This window comes from Panicum hallii, chromosome 2, assembly GCF_002211085.1.
Source record: "Panicum hallii strain FIL2 chromosome 2, PHallii_v3.1, whole genome shotgun sequence".
NCBI classification, from domain to species: domain Eukaryota; kingdom Viridiplantae; phylum Streptophyta; class Magnoliopsida; order Poales; family Poaceae; genus Panicum; species Panicum hallii.
The window spans coordinates 54670232-54688824 of NC_038043.1; the positions used below are offsets into that span (position 1 = coordinate 54670232).

General features: G+C 50.6%; 3 protein-coding genes and 1 non-coding gene across 5 annotated transcripts; 2 read left to right on the top strand and 2 right to left on the bottom strand.

Moving 5' to 3' along the window:
• Window positions 1-1573: 1573 nt before the first annotated feature.
• Window positions 1574-5313, bottom strand: LOC112880649 (phospho-2-dehydro-3-deoxyheptonate aldolase 2, chloroplastic). The gene is made up of 5 exons (XM_025945381.1): window positions 4638-5313; window positions 4250-4527; window positions 3001-3277; window positions 2639-2884; window positions 1574-2187 (listed from the first exon to the last, which is right to left on the bottom strand). The coding sequence occupies exons 1-5, from the start codon at window positions 5175-5177 to the stop codon at window positions 1909-1911; spliced, it is 1620 nt and encodes a 539-aa protein (XP_025801166.1). The 5' UTR covers window positions 5178-5313; the 3' UTR covers window positions 1574-1908.
• Window positions 5314-9275: 3962 nt separating this feature from the next.
• On the top strand, window positions 9276-11909 carry LOC112879719 (UDP-glycosyltransferase 85A3-like). Its single transcript, XM_025944094.1, has 2 exons — window positions 9276-10004; window positions 10832-11909. Exons 1-2 carry the CDS (start codon window positions 9476-9478, stop codon window positions 11788-11790), a joined length of 1488 nt encoding a protein of 495 aa, XP_025799879.1. The 5' UTR covers window positions 9276-9475; the 3' UTR covers window positions 11791-11909.
• A 429-nt stretch (window positions 11910-12338) lies between these two features.
• On the top strand, window positions 12339-12426 carry TRNAM-CAU. The gene is given in 2 exon segments: window positions 12339-12376; window positions 12391-12426. It is a non-coding gene; the product is annotated as a tRNA-Met (tRNA).
• Window positions 12427-12652: 226 nt separating this feature from the next.
• LOC112882043 (2-hydroxy-6-oxononadienedioate/2-hydroxy-6-oxononatrienedioate hydrolase-like) lies at window positions 12653-17377 on the bottom strand. Of its 2 annotated transcripts, XM_025947009.1 has the most exons (6): window positions 16351-17377; window positions 13992-14000; window positions 13615-13707; window positions 13334-13401; window positions 13098-13239; window positions 12653-12878 (listed from the first exon to the last, which is right to left on the bottom strand). In XM_025947009.1, exons 1-6 carry the CDS (start codon window positions 17026-17028, stop codon window positions 12873-12875), a joined length of 996 nt encoding a protein of 331 aa, XP_025802794.1. In that variant the 5' UTR covers window positions 17029-17377; the 3' UTR covers window positions 12653-12872. The 2 variants fall into 2 exon arrangements, with proteins under 2 accessions (XP_025802794.1, XP_025802795.1); XM_025947010.1 differs by lacking the exon at window positions 13992-14000 and having other exon boundaries at window positions 12653-13239; window positions 16351-17370.
• Between the last annotated feature and the right edge of the window lie 1216 nt (window positions 17378-18593).

The following is an 18593-nucleotide window of genomic DNA, read 5'->3' on the forward strand; positions in this document are numbered from 1 at the left end:
AAAAAAATTGAGATAATTGTGTTCATTGTACTTCCGTGTCTTGCCGCCTGGTCGTCGCTCCGCTCGCCACAGCAGGGCGGCAACGGCATTCCTTGGCGAATCCACCACCTTCCCGCTGGCCTCTTTACCGTCCGTCAGGCTAGAACCAGACGCAGGTTTCCTACGGCAGGCCCAGAGCGGCGAGGACAATCCAACTCGTAGCACGCGCGTGCCGTGCGAGATGGATTGGCCGACGGAGCCGCTGACGACGAGACTCATCCGGATCCAGGAGCGTCTATGCTTAATTCCATTTCATTTGTGCCTGCTGCTTCGAACCTACGCTAGAAGAAAGTGTAGCACACTGGAGTTTACACTTGGGCATATCATTTTCTCTGTGGAGTAGAGGCCACAATATCTGTTCAAGTCTTTGGCGGTTCATGGCCAGATGGTTTCCACTGTTAGTTAGGCCCCGTTTGGATTCAAATCCAAATGCTAATGGGTGAAAGTACTAAACTTTGGCACTAGTTCATCTAACGGAAGTACTAATGGGATGGGCTAAACTTTAGCTAAGATTCAAAAAATCTAGCATATGCATGAGTGCTGATATGTGCTAAAGTTTAGCATCCAACTTAAGCTTCTCCAATCGGGCATGAAAGTCATATGCTCAGTTTTGGAGACGGGAAAGTGCCTGTGGTTGGCGATGGCGTCGTTGAGCTTTCTTGTCGCGTTGTTTCTGCTGGAAATTGACAGCAAGCTGAAAGTTTCTGTCAAGGCATGGCAGGATGGTAACAATGTTGTGGAAGCTGTGGAGGAATTTACTGGCTAAGGAAACAGGTAGAAGCTTTGGTACGCTTGACATTAGATCCTGTAAAATGGACGTTAGTGTGGCCTGGTCATTCGTTTCTCGTTCGTTATCCGGAACCTCGTTGAGAGGTTAGTTGAAGTGATGCTCGTTCTGCTCTGCATCATGGATGTACCGACACTTGTATAAAACAATTATAGTGCTGCTCACGCATTGACGTTGCTGTAAGTTTGTCCCAAGTGACTGATCCGAGGAGAGCAATAGTCCCATTAGTAGTCTAACCTTACTGGCTTAGGAAATGTATTATCAACATTCAACGCGTTGTGGCATCTAAATCTGTGTGCTTTTATAACAATGTGGCGTCTTTCCTTTTTGTTTTTTGAAAAAGAATCATTGCAAATTTGCAATGTCCCAAAAGGAGCTATGCACTGGATGCTCTCACCAAATGATTCCAGTTTGCAAATTGCACAGGCGACGCCACTGCCCGTTGCTCAGGCGTTAGCCCCACTTCACCAGGGTGAGACCACGGCTTGAGAACACAACTACAGTCTACAGGTGTGAGGGTGGGCACCTGAGCACCTGGCGGACTGCTGACTCGTGACCTGGAGCAGAAACCAAAGAACCACGAGGCCATATACAAAAAACAAGCACAGTTCTCTGGTGCTTCTTCCCAAGGATCAGGAACCGCACGAACAAACATTTCACATCACAGCATCCCACGATCAAATATTTCACATCCCTGCAACCACAGCAGGCGCCTCAGAAGAGAACCAAACAGCAGGGATCAATTTATTGCGCCTCAGAAGAGAACCAAACAGCAGGGATCAATTTATTGAGTATCAGTTCACCAAGCGTTGTAATCCCATTCTCTCTTTATTTTCTCCTTACCAAGGTCAAAACCCCAGAAACAGCTAAGTCGGCAAGTCTCGCACCCAAAGCATCAAACAAAAACATAGTTTTACAACACATAATGCTAGCTACTGTCTTCCACCCACTCCACAAGTACCTCCTATAGCTCACGAGAATGTAACTTGCGCCAAGAGCACCCACCAACGAATAAATAGGCATTGGCCACCGCTTTCAAGTCGTCGCAACTATTCCTACCCTCTCTGTTCAGCACCAGCCGTTTAGAATGCCAGTGGTGGCAGCGGCAGGCTGTTGTTGAGTCCTGATCGCATCCTCCTCTTCCTGAGCCTCTCGGCAATGATGAAGGCAAGCTCCAGGGACTGGGAGGCATTCAGCCTTGGGTCGCAGTGGGTGTGGTAGCGGTCACTCAGGTCATCGAAGGTCACAGTCCGTGATCCACCAATGCACTCGGTCACGTTCTGCCCGGTCATCTCCAGGTGGATACCTCCTGGGTGGCTCCCTTCTTGGTCATGCACGTCGAAGAATGCACGCACTTCAGCCTGTTAGGTATTATAAAGCTCATGATTAGTCTAATGAATCAGTTGTAACGCCAGGATGTTCCTAGATTTAACTGTAAATGCTCCAGTGAAAATATATGGAGTGGTGTTTAGACATTCATTCATGTAGCTGAAAGGACATCAGCAAACAGCTCCGATAAGAACACAGGTGAAAACTCATGCGTAAAAATGAATTAATGCTTTTACTCCAATCTATTGACTTATTAAGAACAAGTACCCTAAGTAGACATATGTCTATCAAATTATAGAACAGATATACTCTTCAGATACAGGATATACTATGCCCAAACTCTTAAGTTCAGAATATCATTCCATTTGTCCAATATGTTTATCTGAATGCGCAAACAAAATCGAGCCTCTTCCCAATTTATCATACTAGAAATGCATACTAGCAAAGAATGAACAGGGAAGTTACTGGTTGAAGGCAGCTCACCAGAATAGAGTCAAATGGACGAGTCTTCAAACCACAAGGGGCCTTGATTGTGTTTCCATGCATAGGATCAGTAATCCATGTGACAATCTGGCCAGCATTGCGGACAGCACGAATGAGATGAGGCAGCTTCACTCTCATGTTCTCTGCCCCCATCCTTGTAATTATGGTTATCCTTCCAGGCTTGTTTGAAGGGTTCAAAATCTCAATCAGCTTCACCAAGTCACTAGGGTTCATTTTGTCGCTCACCTACATTCCACAAAATGACAAAAATGCATGCCGATTTGACAGTCAGCATCACAATACCTCAAGTACAATACCTAGAATTCACTTGGCCAATACAAAAATGGATTTATAAAGCTGACCTTTATGCCAAGAGGGTTGGCAACACCTCTGAGGAATTCAACATGAGCGCCATCGAGTTGGCGAGTGCGCTCACCAACCCACAACATGTGGGCTGAACAATCATAGAAAAGGCCACTGGTGGAGTCCTCACGGGTAAGAGCCTGCTCATATGGTAAGAGAAGGCATTCGTGCGAGGTCCAGAAGTCAGTAGTCGTCATTATCGGGTGGTCAACTGTAAGCCCCGCTGCAGTCATGAATCCAAGAGCCTCATCCACCCTATGGGCCAATTCACGGTACCTATACAGCATCCAGTGAAAACAATTCAAACCATCAGATTATATTTTTTATTTGAGTAACATAAATTCCTAAATTCAATTAAATTGCATCCACAAGTCCTATAGTCAAGCAGCGACAAATAGGAGTAGCTATTCATGAGTGAGTCTTGTTTTAGGTATGCCATTATGATGTTGGCTTGGTGGGAAAACACCTTTCCAAAAAAAGTTAAACACTCAGCTCATGATGTATTATTAGTTATATCAATGAACAATATAGACTACAATTCTGTGACTAGACTGAATTTTGAACAGAGGTAAACATGTAAGATCCATAAGAAAATGGGTTGGTTGCATGATGGAGCACCATACTCTAAGTGACTAATTTAGTACTCTAAAATACAAGATTACTAATATCCAGTAAGACAATGGCATGTTTAATTAACTGACAATAGTGCTTTCTTATGGTACGCGCAAACAATCAATATTGACGACATGGAGATACAAAGGAAGACAGACAGCGATGTCCTGTAAGCAGTTTCCTCGAAAGAAAGGGACATGTAAAGGGAAAGATCCCACATATTCTACTATGGTCTATGGCCAAAAAATCCAAAATTCCACGTGATTTTTTTACAACATTGCCGACTAATGAACAATAAAAAACTACCAAAAAAGCTGAACACCATCGCTTTATTCACCTAGTCAACCCCCCCAAAAAAATTAACATTTCTTCTAATTCCATCTATATTTTCAATTTTCAACAAAATGTTCAGTGTCTAAGAATAGTAGTTAGTTCCATGGTAAAATTAGCACAAACAGAGGCGAATTTGTGTTATCAGAGGCAACTAGTTATTTTTCTTTATCACGATAAGAGATAGGTGAAAACAGATTCGTTTCAACATGACAGCGGCTTAGCAACCTCCACACCAGAAGTGCCTAGCAACGTCCAAACCAAAAGTGCTGCCAAAAATCGCAGGAAAGGGACGAATTTTCTCACCTATCACCTTGCTCGCTGTGATCCATGAAGTCGAGATTCCACTGTGTGACGCGCTGCATAGCAGCGTACCCTCCAGTCGCGAACGCGCGGAGCAGGTTGAGCGTGGCCACCGACTGCGCGTAGGCGCGGATCATCCTCTGCGGGTCCGGCACGCGGCTCTTCTCGGTGAAATCGTCTCCGTTCACGTTGTCGCCCCTGTAGCTCGGCAGCTTAACGCCGTCCCTCTCCTCGAATGGCTCGGACCTTGGCTTGGCGAACTGGCCAGCCATCCTCCCCACCTACCCATACCATACGCAAAAAAAAAAATGGGGACAGATCGGATCAGATCTAGCAAATCGACATGATGGGTGGACGAATTTTATGGTGGATTCGATGGGTAGGTTGTTACCTTGACGACCGGCACCTGACCGCCGAACATGAGGACGGCCCCCATCTGGAGCAGGATGCGGAAGGTGTCACGGATGTTGTTGGCGTGGAACTCCTTGAAGCTCTCGGCGCAGTCTCCACCCTGAAGGACGAAGGCGCGGCCCATGGCGGCCTCCGCCAGGCGCTCCTCTAGGTGGCGCGCCTCCCCGGCGAACACCACCGGCGGGAACGTCTCGATCGTCTTGAGCACGGCGTCCAGCTCCTCCTGGTTTGGGTACTCGGGGAGCTGCAGCGCCTTCTTCGATTTCCAGCTGTCGACCGCCCACTTCCCTTGCGCCGCCGGCTTCTTCTCCGGCGTCGCAACCGCCGAGGACGAGGCCTTCGAGGCGGCAGCCGCGGGGACGGCGGGCCCGTTGTTCTTCGACGGGTCGGCGGCGTGGATGGCCGAGATAGTGCGCCTCTTCAGAGGGAGGAACGCAGCCACGCGGCGCGGCTGGGACGCCGCGCCGCCGGATACGGCCGCTGCGGCGGCGGCCGCCGCGGAGTTGGTGGCGAGCGCCATTGCGATTGCGAGGCTGGCGAGGGGTGGTAGATGGGTAGGTAGGGTTTGGGGAGGAGTCGTGCGGGGCAAGGCGTCTCCTCTGAGGAAATGGAGGCGGCGAGCGGGGCGCTATTTATTGGCGGCCGGAGGAGGAGGGGTTGGTAGCCGTGAGCGACGGTGAGGGGGCGGGCGGGTGGATGCAGATGGGTAGTTGCCGCCGGGTGGCGAGGAGACGAGAGGTGGTGGAACGAAAGGGGAAGGGCAGCTTGGGGATTTCGATCAGGCTGAAGCGACCGTACTTTTTCCAGGGTAGGTAGGTGCGGAGTCTGCGTCAATGAAAAGTGGGGCCGCAACCGCAGAGAGGTTTGGTGGGTTTGGGCTCGGTAGGCGTGGAAGTGGAAGGTAGGTTCTATGTTCGGCTCGGCTACAGCCTACAGATCGAACGAGCCGCCGCCGAGCTGATACAGTAGCTGACGGCTTGTGCAGTTTTTTTTTAAAAAATAGCTGCCGATTATATTAAAAAGAAGAATATATCCAGATTAGGTAATACAATATACATAGATCAACCAGTTGTATTGGATTATCAATACATGCCGCAACTCCTTCGCACTACTTAAACTCAACAAAACATTATCGTCCGCCGGACATCAACACGTACCGTGCTCCACCACCACCACTTAACTCAACAATCAAATTCCAGCCGGTTCGAGTGGAACATCAACATAAGCTCACAAGTGCTGACAAATCATTAGATTGTAGCCTCGACAGCATCGCCGACGATTGCCATTGCTAAGTGGATCACCGCACCAGCACGTTACCAGAACTGCTACCATCACGACAGCCCCACTAGCACCAAATTCAACTAAACTGGGCCATGAAAATGATCTTAATGACGTTAGGACAACCATAATAATCAAAGTGTTTTCCTTATAAAATTGTTTACGACAAGAAAAATATTTCTGTTCGCAGTTGAGGACTTCATACAAATTAAATTCTAGGATTATAGAGTTGTCAACCGCCGTAGTGGGCGGCTAGTGGCTCACTGGCTCAGCCCAGCTCAGCTCAGAGCTTCGTCTCCAGCGGCTCCGAAACTATCGTGCGTGCACGTACGGCTTGTCCCTTGTAGCTGACATGTAGACCCAGCCCTTTCTGTCGGGCTCCACCTGCCACCGAGCAGCGAGCGCGACCAGCATGGCAGCATCGACGGAGTCAGCCAGCCGCGCTCACATCACGTGTGACCCACGCGTGGGTCGGGGCATCGCTTGGTTGGTGGCACGCACGGGCCGTGGGATCGGGGGCCCAGCGCAACTCTGTGCCCCTCCATGTGGCTCCCGGCCCGCCCGACGGCGTCGGACCCGCTGCCCCTCCTCTCTGAGTGCATGGAGAGGTGCGTAAACTTGGGTGTCGCTTTCCTTTTCTTTCTTTCTTTTTGCGAGGAATTCATGGTATCGGAGATGCTGCATCGAAGGTCCGGAGAAAATGCCTCGCAAGAGATGGGGAAAAAGATCCGGTGAAAATCAAGAGGGACGTCCACGCGCGCATCACGAAGATACGCCCATGTGTTGCGATCCGGACCAGAAAATATGCTCACTTTGCTCGGCACTTGCTGATCTATTTTAGCGGTGTCGGTGGTGAATGGTGGGAAAGTAGTGGTAGTTCGGCTATCTTCCTGCCAAGCTACCAGGAGCGGAATATCATGCCAAGTAGGCGATAAACAAACTATGTGAGCCTGAACAGAGGAACTATCAACAGGGTAATTAGGGTTTAAGTTCTTGTGGAATACAACTAGCATTTCCCTGCTTCTGACTGGTTGAAGAAGGTGATTTTGGAACAAGCCTACAGATCCTAAACTAATTTACACATTTGCCCTTCACATGGAGCCAAATATTGCATGATCCTAGACTAATATTAAGCCAAGGAAAAGCTGGTACGTAAAGCGATTGCCGTGACACCTAATAAGCCGAAGCTGGATAACCAAGCGTGACAAAAGGATCAGAAATAATGACGCGCAGGCCGTGTAATGTTCTTTTATCCTCACCTAACACCAGATTAGCACCAGCCGCTTCAAGATTACTATAATCTGTCAGACAAAAGCACGAAAACTTCGCTTCCTCGTCTCTTCCTTTATACTATCCTTTTCCAACAGCTTATAACACGTGCGCTGGTCGCCCGGTCCTCACTACCCCAAGCGACCGAGCCGGCCAAGCGACGTCGCGGTGCAGCAGCCAGCTTAAGCTAACCATTCTGGCGTCGAGACCAGCAGATCCATACGGGATCGACCCCCTGCGCATGCCCCGCGCAAATTAACCAGGTGCCGACCACGCGATCGCCCGCGTGACTGTCTCGATACTACGCTCCCTCCCTCTGGTGAGTGGTGACGGCTTTTCACTCACGCTTGGCTTCTTATCACACTGTACCAGGACCAGGTCGCGTCGGGCGAACGGCGGCCTCAATTCGCCGCGCGAAAGTAATTCCAGTCCCGGCACGGTACCCTGCCGGTAAACTGCGGCGGATTCACGGCGTCACCTACGCCATGGACGGAGATCAAGGAAAGCTGGTTCGAGCTTTTTTTTCCCGAAGAAAAAAAGCTGGTTGGTGTTTTCTAAGAAGTGGCAGGCCGGCATGTTTGAATCGTGAATCGTGAGCGCGCGACCTGACCAGATCACCAGATCCAGATGCCGTGCTCCTGCTCCCTCCTCCCGCTCTGAAACATGCATGGTCTCCGCGGCTGGAATATGCTGCCGATCCGGGGCTCCGTTTCCCCCACCTACCGCGCCCCGGTCCCGGCTCCCACCACATCGTTTTTCACACGAGGTCAAGCGAGAGAGAGAGCGACGGAGCCATGGATCGGTCGCCCGTTTTTTCACCCCAGGGCTTGCAGTTGCAGGGGCTCGGGCCGTGACTGACTCACTGGCCGACCCGCATCGAAGCGTGCAGGCTTGTACGGTGGCGCCGTGTCATGGTGCTCATGGCCCCTTTGTTTTCCTTTTTCAGGGAAGCAACGAGCCGGATGCACAACGTGCCAACGTGCAACGCCTTGATCCACGCACGCACGGCACGAGACGGCGTCGTGGGCTCGTGGTCACGGCTGAGTTTTTTAATGCCACGCGAATCACGTCACGTCGGCTGTGGCGGGTGGGCCAGGCTGGGCACGAGAGAGTTCACGGGGCACGGTGGGCCACCTAAAGCTACGAGTGGAGCTGCCACTGGACTGGGCCAGGATGTTTATGGTCCAGTTGCGGAACGTGCCAGCCGCCCATGATGTGTCTGTATGCGCGGCGCGCTGGATGGCTCCAGGTGGGCCGGCTTGTGGTACGGCCCTACGGCCTCCGAGGGGCTTCAGTATGACCCTGACGCGAACAGCAACTGAACCTACTACTGCTGGGTTACATCTACCATACAAATTGAATTTGATCTTGGCGGGTAAAAGGTACACACACTGACACACCTCACTAGTCATCCAAATTGTTGTTCTCCGACGACTGCTTCTACGAGAAAATGCTTCACATGCATGTCCTTGAGTTATTTTAAAAAAAAAATCAACTCCAAGCTCTCGGTTTCTCTTCATGAAGTCCGAGAAAGGCCGAGGCCACCGCGGTTCTGAGGCGTCCTAGTTCTTACCGTGTCGGCACCATTGTCGAGTTAGCCGTAACCTCATCGTCATCGTCAACAACTCGACACTGCTGTTTGTCAGGAAATCTGCACCACGTACACCGTGGTTGTCCACGAACAGGAGTGGATGGTAATTGAGGAGAAATAAAGAACTGAGAGTGGAGGATAAGAATTGCTTGGAAAGGGATAGGATGGAGTGCAGAGTCGCTGACTTGCAGGGCATGGGCAACCATTCAGCAGCTTACAAGCCAAAAATTAGCACAACAAGTTTAATCAAATGGGATCTCTTTTCAAACCTGAGCTCTGAACATGCATCCCTTCAAAATCCCTGTACTTTTTCGTTGCTACGTTCTGCTACCACGTTTTTATTCTTTCCATTATTTCATGTTTTTTTTTCTATTCATCTGTTTGTAAAGGAGCTAATGAACAACTCACGAGATTACCATTCGATCCATATGCTCTATGATTTAAGCTTATTTTAAAGCAGCTAGTTTTGTCGTGCACACTCCATGTTCCACACTACACACCAAGTTGCATGTAACATACTAATACAGTCTCGCCTTGTTCCGGGCTTCCAGCGATGCCTCCAGCAAAACAAATTTTAATCCAGCAGACCTTCTTGACCGGCTGATATCTTCCTCCTCCTATCCCATCCCCCCTAACCACGCAGCCGGAGCAAAAGCGCGCAGCCTGAGGAGGAGAAAGCCATGGCGTCGTCGCCGTCGCAGCCGCAGCCGGCGCCGGGCAAGCCGCACGTCCTGCTCATCCCCTACCCGGCGCAGGGCCACGTGAACCCGTTCCTGAAGCTGGCCAAGGCCCTGCACGCGCGCGGCCTCCACGTCACCTTCGTCCACACCGAGTACAACCACGGCCGCCTCCTCCGCGCGCGGGGCGCCAGCGCCTTCGACGCCGGCGCCGGGGGCCTCCGGTTCGAGACCATCCCGGACGGCCTCCCGTCCTCCGACCTCGACGCCACGCAGGACATCTGGGCGCTCTGCGAGGCCACGCGCCGGACGGGACCGGCCGCCGTCAGGGGGCTCGTCGAGCGGCTGAACCGCACGGACGGCGTCCCGTCGGTCAGCTGCGTCGTCGCCGACGGCGCCATGGGGTACGTGGTGCACGTCGCCAAGGAGATGGGCCTGCCGGCCTACCTCTTCTTCACGCCCAGCGCCTGCGGGTTCCTTGCGTACCTCAACTTTGATCAGCTCGTCAAGAGAGGCTACGTGCCTTTCAAAGGTAACCAAATATAGCTTGAATTTGCAGTGATCTAGCTTCTGGATCCGGGGCTAAATTTTGAATTTCAAATGAAACGAACTCCTAATTGAATTCATCTTGAACACTCTAGTGGCTCTTTTCTTGCTAGGATTAAACACTCGACTGCGCTACAATAAACGGATGCACATCCCAAAGATGAACGCCAACTTTGAATAGAATTACTGCGCTGAAGGCATAAATGTTCCAGATTTTTTTTCAGAAAATAAAGTTATTCTCTATCATACGCAATAGTCCACTATCAACTTTAGATATTACTCATAATTAAAAGAATCACATGGAGAAAGGATCCTTTTTTTTTTTGCATGGACCAGATGCTTGTAGATGAGCACAAGTATACATATTCTTCTACTACTGCGTTCCCCCTCTAATAACTTTCAGACTTTGCATTCGTCTGCGATAGTCCATCTCTTTCAGCTCCATGCGTACACGCGCGCACAAGGAGATAACCTATTATATTCCACACAGAACAAATCAAAGGATGTAGTAGGAGATAACAGCAAAGAAAAAGCCGGCTGCGCTAGCTAAGGGAGTAAGGGTGTCCCATTGGGATGTCCCACTGAGAGCTAATTGACCAGAGCAGATCAGGTCAGATGATCAAATCAGACCAATTGGAGATGAGTTGGTTACTTTAAGATGGGAAGGGCTGTAGCTCTACCATTTTTGTTTCAGGATTGATGCTATGGCCCATCATCACGCGCATCCTCGTTTCTTTATAGGATAACATCCCGGGATTAGTCAGTGTGAACGAGAAATTCAGTCACATGTGACGTGGTTGTACATGCACGCAGACGAGAGCTGCTTCACCAACGGGTACCTGGACACCCCGGTGGACTGGATCGCCGGCATGCTGCCGAGCGCCCGCCTCCGCGACCTCCCGACCTTCATCCGCACCACGGACCCCGACGACACCATGCTCACCATCAACATCAAGCAGTGCGAGCTCGACTCCCCGGCCGCCGACGGCATCCTCCTCAACACCTTCGACGACCTCGAGCGGCGGGCGCTCGACGCCATCCGCGCCCGCCTCCCCAACACCTTCACCGTGGGCCCGCTCGGCCCGGAGGTCGCGCCGCCGTCGTACCTGCCCTCCCTCACGTCCAGCCTGTGGCGGGGCGACGACCGGTGCGCGGCGTGGCTGGACGGCCACGCGGAGGGCTCCGTGGTGTACGTCAACTTCGGGAGCATCACGGTGGTGACGGGCGAGCAGATGGACGAGTTCGCGTGGGGGCTCGCCGCTGCGGGGTGCCCGTTCCTGTGGGTGGTCCGCCCGGATATGGTGCGCGACGGCGCCGATGGCGGCGGGTGGGCGCTGCCGGAGGGGTTCGCGGAGGCGGTGTCCGGGCGCGGGCTTACGGTGGGGTGGTGCGACCAGGAGGCCGTGCTGGAGCACCCGGCGACGGGCGGGTTCCTGAGCCACTGCGGGTGGAACTCGACGCTGGAGAGCCTCCGCGCCGGGGTGCCGCTGCTGTGCTGGCCCTTCTTCTCGGAGCAGGTGACCAACTGCCGGTACGCGTGCGAGGAGTGGGGGGTGGGGATGGAGATGCCGCGCGAGGCGGCGCGCGGCGAGGTGGAGGCGGCCGTGAGGGAGCTGATGGGCGCCGAGGGGAAGGGCGCGGCGGCCAGGAGGAGGGCAGCGGAGTGGAAGGAAAAGGCCAGGGCGGCGGTCGCGCTCGCGCCGGGCGGGTCGTCGCGCGCCAACCTCGAGAGGTTCATCCAAGAGATTGCGTGCGCCAAAGCGGCCAAGTGATGAATCCGGGCGTGTTGTTGTAATGGATTACTTATCGGTGGATGATTGATGTAAAACAGTTAAAAAGTAAAACTGATGTTTGCAATTTGATTAATTATTTTTAAGCTTTTACTATCTCTGTCCTAAATTACAAATTCGTTTTAGGTTTTCTAGATAGGTACGTGAATGCATGGCTTCTGCTTCACCCGTAAGCGTAAAAATCTGCTCTCTCCCACACGAAGTTATTGTCACCATGTTTCAGCCTGCTTTCCACCAACTCCAACAGAACCGATATGAAATGAAAAGTCGATTTCGCTCTCGTCTGTAAGGGGCACTTTCTCATATCCGAAGTCGGCTCTCATGATAGATTCCGGCCGTACCGGCATGAAATTGGCCATGATCCACAAAGGAGTAGGATAAATATAGCTCTCTAGTGAAATTGACTCAGGTATGTTAAGTGTGCATCATACACAAAATCGGTCCTCGCGGCAATTCAGTATTTGAGGAGGAAATGAGAGGACAGTGCAACGTATTGAATAAATATTTTACTGTAAATCCGTGAACACAGAGGGGTGGTGGCGCAGTTGGCTAGCGCGTAGGTCTCATAGCTAATCGTGAGTGATCCTGAGGTCGAGAGTTCGAGCCTCTCTCACCCCAATTCTTTTTTTTTTCGTCTTCCTTGTCGCCCTTTTTATGTGGGACCTTTGCCGGCGGAACAGCGCTTGTTCGCCGGTGATCGCCGACGATCAACACTTGCGAAACCATATGCTTTACTCGAGAGCTGCTGCGACGTGCGCGTCAGTCTCAAATGCTCAATCGTGATTTTCCCATGGAGAAGCAGTGACCGAAGCGCCAGGCGACAGGGAGCAAAATGGAAGCGACACGCATATGCGATGCGAGAACAGGCGATAACACTGGGATTTCACTGCCACTCCAGTCACTTTGGTTTTGCAGTGTTTTCTGCTACATGCTCGTTAATGCAATGAATCTAGCACTACAACAAACAATGGCGGAGGGCATGTAACACATCCGTTCTTGTTTGCATGCCACAAGCAGATCTGCAGATGCCCCAGCGGGGACCTATCCGCCATTGGCGAAGCTATCTATACCTGCGAGAAGAATCAACAAAAGCTTACAAGATACGCCGCAGGAACCGTGCCAACATATGACTGAGCATATCAAGTTTCTGGATCTGTGTTCGCTTGTGTGCAAGTGTGTTTCGAGAATGCTATACAACTGTCCAGGGATTGAGCTAGTCAGAAATTGGCCGTGGAACTCTGCAGATTGACATGCCTCGGTCTCTTGGTTAGAGATGCAAAGTTTCACACCTTGTCGTCCCCGTTTGCAGCTGCAGCGGCCGGCTCTTTGAAAAACTCGATGATGTTCTTGCACACCTCTTTGGGCTTCTCAAGATTGACTGCGTGCCCAGCATTTTTTATGACAACCAATCGAGAATTCCCCTCTAGATGCCTGTCAATTGTGTCAAGTAATCAGCAATCATGGGGGTGTTGGTGGAGTAAACTTCATGTCAACTACAAGGATCTCGAAGGTAGCAATAACGAACCGATTCAATCTGTGAGCTAGCTCCATTGGGAACACCCGATCTTGCTCCCCCCAGATTATAAGCGTCGGCTGCATTAGATTGAATTGAGAAAAACCATATCAATACAGAAGGCTGCAAATCATCTGTTCCTTTTTATTAGTGTCATAGTTGTCGAGTTGATAGCATCAATTCATGAATACACTGTCACATGCAGTTAGTACTTAGTAGTACTCTCTCTAGTACGACGATATAAAACATGCTGGCATTCAGCTTTAAGAAGCAAGGTTTTACGAAGAAAGCACCTGAGTCAGTTTTGGTAGAGTCGAGAGTTGTCTCCCGTTAATCAAAGCGTATAGCAGCTCAGTCTTCTCCTGGATATGGACCGAGCCCATCACCTGGTATAGTAAAACATGGCCACACTTAGAAGCTATACTAGTCATTAGGGTCATAGGTAAATCAAAATAATGCTGTTTACTGTACAAAGGGATAAGGAATTTCCCCCCTTCTTCAGATAATATGCAAAAAGAATATATGTTAGAAGAGGGCGGCAAACATATGACGAAGAAGAACACCAAGCATAGCTTATTTCGATGAATGTGCATAATTTTTCACGGTGCCAAGGAACATGTAGGTGTAGCTGTCCGGTTTTTTAGTGGGGTGTTTGGTTCGAGAGGACAACCTTTAGCCCCTGTAACATCAAAGAGATTCTTGTTTAAATTAGGCTCGCGAATTAGACCTGTAGCAAATCATGGATTAATTAGGCTCATTAAATTCGTCTCGCGAATTAGCACCCATCTGTGCAAAAAGTTTTGTAAACAGATTTTATTTAATACTTATAAATGGCAAGATTCTCGTTTGATGCGATGGGGCTAAACTTTAGTGTTTAGGAACCAAACAGGGCCTAAGTTGCTCTTCAGTATCCCAATCCCCATGATGACTAAAGCTTTGGAAATATGATGTTACCAAATATTTCAATCTTCAACCATTTGGGTCTCAAAAATATTGGCTAGCTCTTCGGAGAATTCTATTTTATTTTTTCAGAAAGAAGGGTGGATTGACTACATTGGCTTAGGATGTAGAGCTGCAGAGGTATGCATCCATATACTTTTAATTCATTGGACTAGCATGGAAACTTAAAATACTTGCTTCCCACAAAAGTGGGGTAATACTTAGCATGGATAGGTGATATATAACTTTTTGGGCGTACAGGTGTTGATATAGGTTGAAATCCGTCGGTTATATGGTTTTCAGATAACAATAAGCGTTTGAACAGCACATCCCTGCGAAATAGTGCGCACTTTAATACCTTATTGTGTAAGCTTACAAATGGCACTCAGTTCGCTAAAAAATGTTCAACCCTCAGCAGCCAGCCACTGTCGGAAGGATGGTTCAAGTTTCAGGTAGGTAGTCGTGAAAGTACCGGATCAAAAGGGAAGTGGCAGGTAGCTTTGAAGAGTCTTTACATAAAGAAGGTAGCTTTGTATAAAAATGAGCTTTAGTCTTTGGAGAATGGAAACAGCCTCCACTTGCAAATAAAAGAACTATTTTCTGGGTATACTTTGGGAATACAAAAAAAAAGGAAATTGAAGTTCAGATAAAAGTGAAGCTTCAAGCATGTAGTTCAACATATTTCAAATCCCTAACAAGATATCTGGTAAAGCATTTTTTAGCGGTAAATGTGGCAATTTAAGCTTGATGTCATAAATGATTTGTGAACAATGCATCACTCTAGCTCAACAATTTCTGGAACGCAACGTAGGGAAGCTCAAAGAAAAGACAAAGTTACTGAAGCACTCGTATTATATTAGGTGTGTTGCCACCACTCACATCCCACCATGGGCCCTGCACGTGCAAATGGCTGGTGCCATGCGGCCATGTCTCTGTCTTCCACAGAAGCAAATAACATAAGCAAAAAGGAGAATGTGGACGAAGGCAAATCAATAATCTGCTTCCAAGCTAGTGACACGTGTAAGTGATATGACGCTTTGCCGGCTGCATATAATCTACGTGTGACAAGGATCAGCCACGTACTCCAGTAGATTTAGGCTGTGTTAGGTTGAGCTTTCTGATCCCGCTTCTGCTTTTAGAAAGCAGAAGTTGAACTAAAAGGAGCTGTTTTTCTGTAGTACAAATTTGAAAACAGGTTGTACCCTGTTTTTGCAGCTTTTCCGAATTTGTGAAAACTACGCACCTACTATCGGTCACGTATATACCCATTCAATTTTTTTATATATAAAAAAATAAAGATTTTCATATATAAGAAAATAAAAATAAAAAAGAATAAAAAAAGTTAACTCCAAATATTTTCATATATATATAAAAATAAAGATTTAATGGAAAAAGAATTTGATCATCACAAAGAAATATTGTATACTGTCAATTTGTATAAACACAATATATAACTTTTTCACAGTCGACAACTCACAGCAGTTTGAACCAAACGATTTTCAGCTTTTTTACAGCAGGCATCTCACAGCAGATTTTTCACAGCAGACATCTGACAGCAGCTTTTTCACAGCTCACAGCTGAACCAAACGCACTCTCAGTGTCCAGTGTCCACTGCACGAGAGCAATTCTCTACCAGGGGAAGAATGGGCACAATAAATCTAGCGAGTTGTTAGATACTCTGCTAAGCATCTACGTATATTGGTTCACTGTGCTGCAAGCAACCGTTTCATGACTTCAGTTGATTATGATCAGCAAAACCTAGCAAGTTCAGATATTTCAAAAGCCCAGATTCCTTTCCAAGGGTAACTTGGTGCCCTTTGCGTGTGCACCAGACAATGTTGTATGCAGAAAGTGAGATACTGGTTACTACGGTTCAACGCAGGTAGCCAGTTACCATCCCACACCACAGCACGCAAAACACAACATTCTCTCATCTGGAGGTGCCTCTCTAATGTGATTTTATAATCCCAGCAGATGTCCTACCATCGTGTAGTAATGAATCCAGTATAGTAGTACATAGGAATCTCAAGCCAAATTCGAGAAAAAGAAAACACTGAAGACTGAAACTAGGCTGAAACAGAGTAACTGACCTTGATGTAGTCCCAGAGGAGGCAGGACGGCATGATGAGCGGCGGTCGCACGAAGGTGAGCCTTACGAGCCGGCGCACCTCCTCCGGCCGCCGCGGCACGAGCAGCGCCGCGGCCTCCCCGACCCCAGCCACCGGGAACAGCCCCTCCGCCAGGTCCTTCTCCTCGAGGCACACCCCGGCGCAGATCATGGCCACCCTCTCCACCGCCTCCGGGAACATGGCCGCCATCCGGTAGCCCACGAAGCCGCCGTAGCTGACCCCGACCAGCCCGAACCTGGGGACCCCGATGGCGTCCATCGCCGCCTTGATCGTGGACGCCTGGAAGGCGTCGGAGCGGTCGGGGAGGCGGGTGCAGGAGCCGCCGAAGAAGACGAGGTCGGGCACGATGGGGTCGAAGCCGGCGGCGATGAGCGGGCGGAGGTAGGGCGCCCACTGCCAGGTGGCAGAGGCGCCGAAGCCGTGGAGGAGGAGCAGCGGGTTCCGCGGCGGCCTGGACGGCACCCAGATGTGGACGGTGGTGGTGGCCTCGGCGGGGTCGAGCCCCGCGGGGAGCGGGATGGCGAGCGGGCGGAGTCCCGCCCTGAGGAAGCGGCGGCTGAAGCAGCGGTCCCGCGCCGCGGCGAAGCTGAGCACGCACCGCCCCCTGCTGCCGGCGGCCGGCGGCGGAGGGAGAGGCATTGCTGCCGGGGGCTGTGGGGGGGGGGGGGGGGACGGCGGCGGCCCGCCGGCGTCGCGGCAGGCGGGGCGTCGGGTGCGCGCGCGCCGGGGGCAGGGGAGGTGGCGGTGCGGTTAATCCTGGGGCTCTGCTAATTTCGGGGTGTTTTTGTTTTGTTTGTGGCAGCACATTGGTGTCGGCCGCCGTGTGTTGTTATCTGCCGGCCTTGGGGCTTCTCCAAATGCTAATCCTTGGTGGGGTTCACGCTCGCAGGGAGTAGTAGGAGTAAATTACAACGAGAGAACGTCACTGGCTCACTGTCGGTGTGAATCACAGAGACAAACATTCACTCAATGCCCCTACTAAAATTTGAAACTTTTGCGTGTCAGTAAAAAAAAAAGCTTACGCATGGACTGAGGCTGTCTCCAGTGATATCCTCCAAATCCCATCCTCTACATCCTTCATTTACAGAATTCTCTACAAGATTCTCTCCTCTATATCTCATTTCTCTCCAACAACGTTCTCTAAATCTCGTTCTCTATACATTAAACCCTATATTAGAAACATATTTTATTCCAAATTTTTGTACGTACGTATTTATCATACCTCAAACGCTATGAACATATTTTATTTTTATTTAATTCAGTGTTTGAAATGTAAAGAAAAAATAGAGAAGAGGAGAGAGAATCTCTATATATAGAGGAAATCTGTAGCGTTCTCTATTTTAGAGGACCATTTAGAGAACGCTGCTGGAGCAATAGACAACGAAATCTTCCTCTATATATAGAGTACAGGACGTTTTACAGAACGCTGCTGGAGACAGTCTGACTAGTCCAGCTCCGGCACTGCGTCACCACGCCTGACGCAGTGACGCCTGTGCATGTCTGAACATGGCTACATTCGAATTAGTCGGCGTAGGACTAGCAGCAGGTAAGAAAAGAACCGCCGGTTTGGACAGACAGAAAAGGTGAGAGGCCTAGTCTCGTTTTTCAGAAGAAGATCTGGTTCGCCATGCCGTCGAGTCCTCGAGACGCCTTTCCCTGATTCTTAGCCACCGCCCGAAGGCAGGCATGGTGATCGGCGAATGTTCCCGGCCGGCTGGAAGAGGCTAGTCACCGGACCAGACCTGCCCGCTCCTGATTCCTCGGGCAACCGCTCGACGACGGCCAAAACCGACCCGAGTGCGAGTGCGAGCCACGGAGGAAATTCACCCGGCCACCCGGCCATCTGGCCCCCCCAGCCGACAAGCTCACGCTCACTCTCACGACGTGACCCCGGGTCACTTGGCGCGCCGGCGTTCGCGGCCGAAAGGACGAAACGGAAGCCCCGACCCCGACCGCTGCCCGGCATCTCAACCCCTTCCCCCGTTTCCCGCCGCCGGGGTGCCGCGCCGGCGGGCTATGCGGTTGTGCGTGCCCACCCGCCGGCCCGCGTGGCGTCGCGAACCCTCTGCGCGCGCCGGGGCCTCGTCGCGCGGCGTTCGCTTCAAACCGGATCGCCTCCCGGTCTCCGGAGGATCACACGTCACCAGTGCCGGCCCGCGGCCTGCTCGGCCGTTGCGGGATTGGCCTTGGCCAGCCCAGCACGG